General features: G+C 47.9%; 1 protein-coding gene across 1 annotated transcript in view; it reads right to left on the bottom strand.

Moving 5' to 3' along the window:
• Positions 1-8,552, bottom strand: part of kif26ba (kinesin family member 26Ba) — a gene marked incomplete at its 5' end in the record, with an annotated part of 107,224 nt that extends 98,672 nt beyond the window's left edge. Inside the window, 3 exon segments of the mRNA XM_083759204.1 lie at positions 2,006-2,434; positions 8,483-8,512; positions 8,514-8,552. Coding sequence (XP_083615330.1) covers positions 2,006-2,434; positions 8,483-8,512; positions 8,514-8,552 — 498 coding nt within the window.
• Positions 8,553-9,039: the final 487 nt, after the last annotated feature.

Raw genomic sequence — 9,039 nt, 5'->3', positions numbered from 1 at the left:
GCATGTACTGTACACACACACACACACACGCACAAATTTTAACACCCCATTTTCTGCATGGCAGCAGAAGCAGCAGCAGAAATAAACAATAATGTATGTCTTTGGGAGAACGTTCCCTTTTTACACATGAATGAATCCAATGGCAACGGGTCATAGTGTATTAAATGGGTTTACAATTATTATCCTGGCCTTTCTTAACAAACAAATAAGGCCACTGGGTCGGGGTGTTGCTGTATAACTCGCGTCGCCAGCTCTCTTCTTGTAGATTCAAATACTCACGGAGATCGGATAGTTCAGTTGCATCAAAACGTTTATTTCTCCGTCACATAACTTAAACTTGTATTCAAATAAAACAAAAAGAGCCTGCGTGAGCGCGGTCAACAAACTGTGACGCCTCCCCGTCTGTGTCACATTCTATCTCCCAGCAGGGAGTCACCTGTCTGTGGTCAGGTGTCTGTGTCACATTCTATCTCCCAGCAGGGAGTCACCTGTCTGTGGTCAGGTGTCTGTGTCACATTCTATCTCCCAGCAGGGAGCCACCTGTCTGTCGTCAGGTGTCTGTGTCACATTCTATCTCCCAGCAGGGAGCCACCTGTCTGTCGTCAGGTGTCTGTGTCACATTCTATCTCCCAGCAGGGAGCCACCTGTCTGTGGTCAGGTGTCTGTGTCACATTCTATCTCCCAGCAGGGAGTCACCTGTCTGTGGTCAGGTGTCTGTGTCACATTCTATCTCCCAGCAGGGAGTCACCTGTCTGTGGTCAGGTGTCTGTGTCACATTCTATCTCCCAGCAGGGAGCCACCTGTCTGTCGTCAGGTGTCTGTGTCACATTCTATCTCCCAGCAGGGAGTCACCTGTCTGTGGTCAGGTGTCTGTGTCACATTCTATCTCCCAGCAGGGAGCCACCTGTCTGTCGTCAGGTGTCTGTGTCACATTCTATCTCCCAGCAGGGAGTCACCTGTCTGTGGTCAGGTATCTGTGTCACATTCTATCTCCCAGCAGGGAGCCACCTGTCTGTGGTCAGGTGTCTGTGTCACATTCTATCTCCCAGCAGGGAGCCACCTGTCTGTCGTCAGGTGTCCTGCACCTACATATCTTCTCTCAAAAGGGGAGGGGAAACCTCCATTCAGCACGTCCAATCCATATAGCATAATTAGATAATTAAATAACCACAAAAACATACAGTTCATAAAGCAGGCAATAATAAATCAGAATAAATACAAATAATCATAAATAGAAAATGGCTCTAACAACAATGCTCTCCACATTGAGTAATAACAGGATAGAGACCGAACCAGACCCTAACCCGGAAGTACAATTATAACTCGATGGCTCGAGCGAGCGGAAGTTTAGCCTAGCCTTTAGCCTCGTCCGGGGGCTGACGCACGCTGACGCCATGAACGTCCGTCCACCTCCACGAAAGTGCTGCAGTTCCACATTTCGCCAGTAGGTGTAATGGCAGCATCAACGTTGCATCCTCTAAGCAGAGGTGCAACCATTAACAGGTTCCTGTCTCACACGCTGTACCTGTTACAAAGGTTCCTACTATACCTGCGTATGCACGCACGCATGCACGCATGCACGCACGCACGCAGCCATGCACACACACACACACACACTGTAATAAACTGCATGCCATCAGACTGAGACCAACGGCAGATAATTCATCAAAGTCAAGAAATACGATCCTCCTCTACACAGAGGACACACTCGCACACACAAACGCACATGCACGCACATGCACACATTGAAAGTCAATGGAGAAAATCGGGGAAACACGTAACTCTGTCATTTCTCAACCGTTTCAGACGCGGAGCGGCTCGCCGGAACTGGGCCGCCCCCCTGAGCGAAACCAAATGGACACACACGCACACACACGCACACACACACACACACACGCACACACGCGCACACGCACGCGCACACGCACACACACACACACACACACACACACACGCACACACACACACACACACACACACACACACACACACACGGCGTGTCTACCTTGGTGGAGTACGGTCCAGGGAGCAGTAGTTTCAGGGCCTGTCTCTTCAGCTCCGCCAGCCTGGAGGTGCAGTTCTCACACCAGATCCGGCTCTCACTTCCCGGTGAGCTCCCGCTGCCCGAGGCCGGGGAGCCCGTACCGAACCCTGGGGAGCCGCCCAGAGACCCCGGAGAGCACGTCCCGATCCCCCCGCCCGGGGAGATGGTCCCCGGAGACGACCCGGAGAAGGACCCGCCCGGCGAGGAGGTCCCCGAGCCCGGGGAAGGCGTGCCCGTGGAGCTGGGCATGGAGCCGGCCCCGCCCCCGCCCCCCTCCGGGGTGGGGCGCGTCATGGCGGCCGAGCGGGTGGACTCGTCCTCCTCGTAGGCCTTCCTGTACCACGTCTCTGGAGAGAAGGAGGTGGACTTGGTGGGAGAGGTGTCGGGAATCTGCAGAGAAAGAAAAGGAGTCAGCTGGGGTGTCATCTGGTTAGGATGCCTCTCGGGCGCCTCCCTAGGGAGGTCCTCAACGCACGGGGCAGACCAAGGACCACGTCCCACTGGGAGGAGACCCCGAGGCAGACCAAGGACCACGTCCCACTGGGAGGAGACCCCGGGGCAGACCAAGGACCACGTCCCACTGGGAGGAGACCCCCGGGGCAGACCAAGGATCACGTCCCACTGGGAGGAGACCCCCGGGGCAGACCAAGGATCACGTCCCACTGGGAGGAGACCCCCGGGGCAGACCAAGGATCACGTCCCACTGGGAGGAGATCCCGGGGCAGACCAAGGATCACGTCCCACTGGGAGGAGACCCCCGGGGCAGACCAAGGATCACGTCCCACTGGGAGGAGACCCCGGGGCAGACCAAGGACCACGTCCCACTGGGAGGAGACCCCCGGGGCAGACCAAGGACCACGTCCCACTGGGAGGAGACCCCCGGGGCAGACCAAGGATCACGTCCCACTGGGAGGAGACCCCAGGGGCTGACCAAGGATCACGTCCCACTCGGAGGAGACCCCGGGGCAGACCAAGGCGCAGTTGGAGGAAACACATCGACTCACTGGCCTTGGAACGTCTCGGAATCCCCCAGGAGGACTAATTAAACTTGCTCTGGAGAGGGAAGTCTGGAGTTCTCTGGTGGAGCTGTTGCCCCCGTGACCCGACTACGGATAAGCGGTTGAAGATGGACGGATGGATGGATAGAGATGAATATAGGAGCACACAGTGTGAGGATGGAGTGTCTACAATAAGGAATCTGCAGAGATGAATATAGGAGCACACAGTGTGAGGATGGAGTGTCTACAATAAGGAATCTGCAGAGATGAATATAGGAGCACACAGTGTGAGGATGGAGTGTCTACAATAAGGAATCTGCAGAGATGAATATAGGAGCACACAGTGTGAGAATGGAGTGTCTACAATAAGGAATCTGCAGAGATGAATATAGGAGCACACAGTGTGAGGATGGAGTGTCTACAATAAGGAATCTGCAGAGATGAATATAGGAGCACACAGTGTGAGGATGGAGTGTCTACAATAAGGAATCTGCAGAGATGAATATAGGAGCACACAGTGTGAGGATGGCGTATCTACAATACGTCCAGATCCATTTCTGCCTGCAGGCCAACATCCATTTCATACACTGAGGACAAAAACCAGACCTGAGATCTATTAGTGGACAGCTGAGTGGCCGTTGCGAGTATATAGAATAGAGTGCGACCCTCAATCACCCGTTGGAATGCAAATGCATGCCTTTCAGCCTTTGTATCCTAGTGTCTGGCAGGTATATCTCTTTGTATCCTACTTAACTGGAAGGTATATCTCTTTGTATCCTGGTGTCTGGCAGGTATATCTCTCTATCCTACTGTCTGCTAGTGCTGGCAGGTATATCTCTTTGTATCCTGGTGTCTGGCAGGTATATCTCTTTGCATCCTAGTTAACCCATAGGGAGAGACTCTTTTCTTTAGTTAACCCATTCAGTACATCCACTGTAACCCTTCAATAGGGAGAGACTATTTTCTCTAGTTAACCCATTCAGTACATCCACTGTAACCCTTCAATAGGGAGAGACTCTTTTCTCTAGTTAACCCATTCAGTACATCCACTGCAACCCTTCAATAGGGAGAGACTATTTTCTTTAGTTAACCCATTCAGTACATCCACTGCAACCCTTCAATAGGGAGAGACTCTTTTCTTTAGTTAACCCATTCAGTACATCCACTGTAACCCTTCAATAGGGAGAGACTCTTTTCTCTAGTTAACCCATTCAGTACATCCACTGTAACCCTTCAATAGGGAGAGACTCTTTTCTCTAGTTAACCCATTCAGTACATCCACTGCAACCCTTCAATAGGGAGAGACTATTTTCTTTAGTTAACCCATTCAGTACATCCACTGTAACCCTTCAATAGGGAGAGACTCTTTTATTTAGTTAACCCATTCAGTACATCCACTGTAACCCTTCAATAGGGAGAGACTCTTTTATTTAGTTAACCCATTCAGTACATCCACTGTAACCCTTCAATAGGGAGAGACTCTTTTATTTAGTTAACCCATTCAGTACATCCACTGTAACGCTTCAATAGGGAGAGACTCTTTTCTCTAGTTAACCCATTCAGTACATCCACTGTAACCCTTCAATAGGGAGAGGAAAATACTCTTTTCTTTAGTTAACCCATTCAGTACATCCACTGTAACCCTTCAATAGGGAGAGACTCTTTTCTCTAGTTAACCCATTCAGTACATCCACTGTAACCCTTCAATAGGGAGAGGAAAAGACTCTTTTCTTTAGTAAACCCATTCAGTACATCCACTGTAACCCTTCAATAGGGAGAGACTCTTTTCTCTAGTTAACCCATTCAGTACATCCACTGTACCCCTTCAATAGGGAGAGACTCTTTTCTCTAGTTAACCCATTCAGTACATCCACTGTAACCCTTCAATAGGGAGAGACTCTTTTCTTTAGTTAACCCATTCAGTACATCCACTGTAACCCTTCAATAGGGAGAGGAAAATACTCTTTTCTTTAGTTAACCCATTCAGTACATCCACTGTAACCCTTCAATAGGGAGAGACTCTTTTCTTTAGTTAACCCATTCAGTACATCCACTGTAACCCTTCAATAGGGAGAGACTCTTTTCTTTAGTTAACCCATTCAGTACATCCACTGTAACCCTTCAATAGGGAGAGGAAAATACTCTTTTCTTTAGTTAACCCATTCAGGCCTGACGTCAAAATTAAAAAAATGTCTTCAAAATCCTGACAGTTGTCTGAAAAACGAATATGTTTCTCTATCAGTGGTGCTCAATATTTAATGTCAAGGACCCCCACAAATTATATGTAATATGCCTCCGCCCCCCCCATCTAAAAATATGTTGTTCCATGGACCCCCCCCAGAAGCAAAGATTTGAGTTAAAATGTTCACTCTGTAATAATATTTATTCAAAGATTTGAGGCACATTTTCACGATTTTTCTAAAATAGCAGACCTACAAGCTCATAGCTTGTTATAACGCGTCACGCTGCGACGCGTTGTGAGCTTGTAGATCGGGCTATTTTCAGCATGCAACCAAGTGTAAAATGACTTATACTGGATCTCTTGTCCACTAGTCCCTTCCTAACATTTTAGTCTAGTTTTTATTTGTCAATATATTTAGTCTTAGTTTTAGTCATCATAGCTTAGTTTTCATTTAGTTTTCGTCTTTGAAAAAAGGTAGTCGACGGAAACATTTCGTCTTAATTTTTGTTGACGAAAACAACACTGTACACAGGCTGGTGAAAACTGTGATTATTATTTTTTTTAGTGGTGCAACCACTCCCTTACGGAGCTATGTGTGGGTGGGTGGATGGGTGCGTCTGAGCACGAAAACAGCATGGTTGTTTTTCACCACCTGTGCGCGACCTAACACACACACAAACACACACGCACATATTAACTGTATATATGATGATTTTGGGTGTGCCAGTACAGTACAGTACAGTAGAGGGACCCCCACACGGTAACTCTGTCATTTCTCTACCGTTTCGGACGTGGGGCGGCTCGCCAGAACCGGGCCGGCACCCTGGGTGCATTCCTGTGCGCACAGAGTTGCACACCCACGCAGAGTTGCACACCCACGCAGAGTTGCAACACTCACTTCACACGGGTGTGATTTTTCAATGTGTAGAAGAACAGGTTTGATCTCAACAACAACCGGCAGCGCATATTATTCATTTAACACATATTTCAGAAATAATACTTGATTTGAAACCTCTGACTGTCTCTCTACAGAGTTTGATTGATTGATTGATTGATTGATTGAAATATGTATTAACAGTTTTACAGTACATTTCAAGCGCAACTCAATACAGAGACTGTTAACTGTGAGTGGACGACACCATAATAAACTGTTAACTGTGAGTGGACAACACCATAAAGCATTGCACTTGTTTACAAGAGGGTCCACCATGTTCAATTAATCAAAAACATTAGAGACGTGCAAATAGACACTTCCATATAGTCAAAGAACAGAACAGGAATTCATCCTAAAGGAGGTAAAAAGGGAAAAGAAACATATACAACAAAGCAGTAGTCTGCTTTGAGGTGTGGTAGGCTACACCTAGTTATAGTGTCTCTCTCTCTCTCTCTCTCTCTCTCTCTCACACACTAAACCCAAGCGTTTAGGTTATAAACACATCATATTTGTAACACTTTTTAAACGTGTCACAGTGTTTAGGTTATAAACAGAAGAACATGTTTAATCGCCTGTAGTAACACTTTTTAAACAGATAAACGTGTTTAGTTTTTACAATCAAAGTCAGTCATATAGGTGTTTAGAATTCGAACACTATAGGTGTTCTCGTGAGGTGTTTGAGTGAACTCGTGTTCTACTGTATTTTATGACCATTAATAAACATTTGGCATTTTATTATTACACACATGGTGTTTAGGTTTAACGCTTCACATGTTCCAGGGATTTATTTATATATGTGTGTGTATATAATATATATATATATATATATATATTATATATATATATATATATATATATATATATATAGACATACATCATATAGGGGCATCACATCACATCAAAACAGGGGGGATTCTGTGTGGTATTGAGGTGTGGTAGGCTATACCTAGCTCTGGTCCATAGAAGCATTAGGGCTATGGATCAGAGGTATGCCTATAGTCTACAATCCAGTTACTGGAGTATACTAATACAGTATATATATATATATATAATGAATACTGTATACTGGAGTAGATATGGACTGGGTGGTATAGGTGGTATCCTATAGGCTATATACCATGTGATATAACCACAAGCCCTGGGTGCTGAAATACGGCTCTGTGCAGCGCAGAGAGAGAGAGAGAGAGAGGCTGAAATAAGGCTCTGTGCAGCGCAGAGAGAGAGAGAGAGAGGCTGAAATAAGGCTCTGTGCAGCGCAGAGAGAGAGAGAGAGGCTGAAATAAGGCTCTGTGCAGCGCAGAGAGAGAGAGAGAGAGGCTGAAATAAGGCTCTGTGCAGCGCAGAGAGAGAGAGAGAGAGGCTGAAATAAGGCTCTGTGCAGCGCAGAGAGAGAGGCTGAAATAAGGCTCTGTGCAGCGCAGAGAGAGAGGCTGAAATAAGGCTCTGTGCAGCGCAGAGAGAGAGGCTGAAATAAGGCTCTGTGCAGCGCAGAGAGAGAGAGGGCTGAAATAAGGCTCTGTGCAGCGCAGAGAGAGAGGCTGAAATAAGGCTCTGTGCAGCGCAGAGAGAGAGAGGCTGAAATAAGGCTCTGTGCAGCGCAGAGAGAGAGGCTGAAATAAGGCTCTGTGCAGCGCAGAGAGAGAGGCTGAAATAAGGCTCTGTGCAGCGCAGAGAGAGAGAGGCTGAAATATGGCTCTGTGCAGCGCAGAGAGAGAGAGGCTGAAATAAGGCTCTGTGCAGCGCAGAGAGAGAGAGAGAGAGAGGGCTGAAATTAGGCTCTGTGCAGCGCAGAGAGAGAGAGAGAGAGGCTGAAATAAGGCTCTGTGCAGCGCAGAGAGAGAGAGGCTGAAATAAGGCTCTGTGCAGCGCAGAGAGAGAGAGAGAGGCTGAAATAAGGCTCTGTGCAGCGCAGAGAGAGAGAAAGGGGCTGAAATAAGGCTCTGTGCAGCGCAGAGAGAGAGGCTGAAATACGGCTCTGTGCAGCGCAGAGAGAGAGAGGCTGAAATACGGCTCTGTGCAGCGCAGAGAGAGAGGCTGAAATAAGGCTCTGTGCAGCGCAGAGAGAGAGAAAGGGGGCGATGCTGCAGCACTTCGTCTCCATAAGTCTAACATGTTAATTAGACAGCCAGGTGACGGGGGGGGGGGGGGGGGGGGGGGGGGTACCTCTGACTGCGACACTATAACAGTCCGATAGATGTCTATGAGGAGGAGCTGGCAGCTTTATGGGTGATCCATACTGTACACACTATATAATAATGAGAGCGCACTGTAGGCTACTGTACATGCAGTCGAATAATTTAAAACGGAATAGAGGAAAACCCTACCCCGTGTTTATTTCTGCCCCGGGTGGTCCCCAGACCTGTCCTTATTATTAGTCCCCGACAGGGAAGTCATTGTGGAGGTGAGCAGGCTGGTCCCAGACCTGTCCTTATTATTGGTCCCCGACAGGGAAGTCATGGTGGAGGTGAGCAGAGGAACCGATCGGAGAAATCTATCTCCACCGGATCACCAGATCACCAGAATAGGAGGACAGATCTCTGATTTCTTCTTCCACCGGATCACCAGATCGCCTTTCTGAGCCCCATTCATGCAGTTTATTGCCTCATGAATCAGAATGCCACACCACGTCCATGTGGAAAAACATGAATATGATATGCCTTATATTCAAATTCCATCTCGCCACGAGAGAATATACTAGTGATACTCCCACGGTTTCCCTCTTCAATAAGGATCACATGATCTGGAATAAATAATCCACAATATGAAAGAATTCCGCACGCCGTCCGACCGACCGTCGGAGAGCAGAGGTCTCCCGTTTTCTGCTCCATCAACTGGAGCTACACCGCGGAGTGGAGAGAGAGAGAGAGAGAGAGAGAGAGAG

This window comes from Protomyctophum parallelum (assembly GCF_964188405.1).
Source record: "Protomyctophum parallelum genome assembly, chromosome: 2".
Lineage (NCBI taxonomy): Eukaryota > Metazoa > Chordata > Actinopteri > Myctophiformes > Myctophidae > Protomyctophum > Protomyctophum parallelum.
This window is presented reverse-complemented; position numbering and strand designations above follow the sequence as displayed.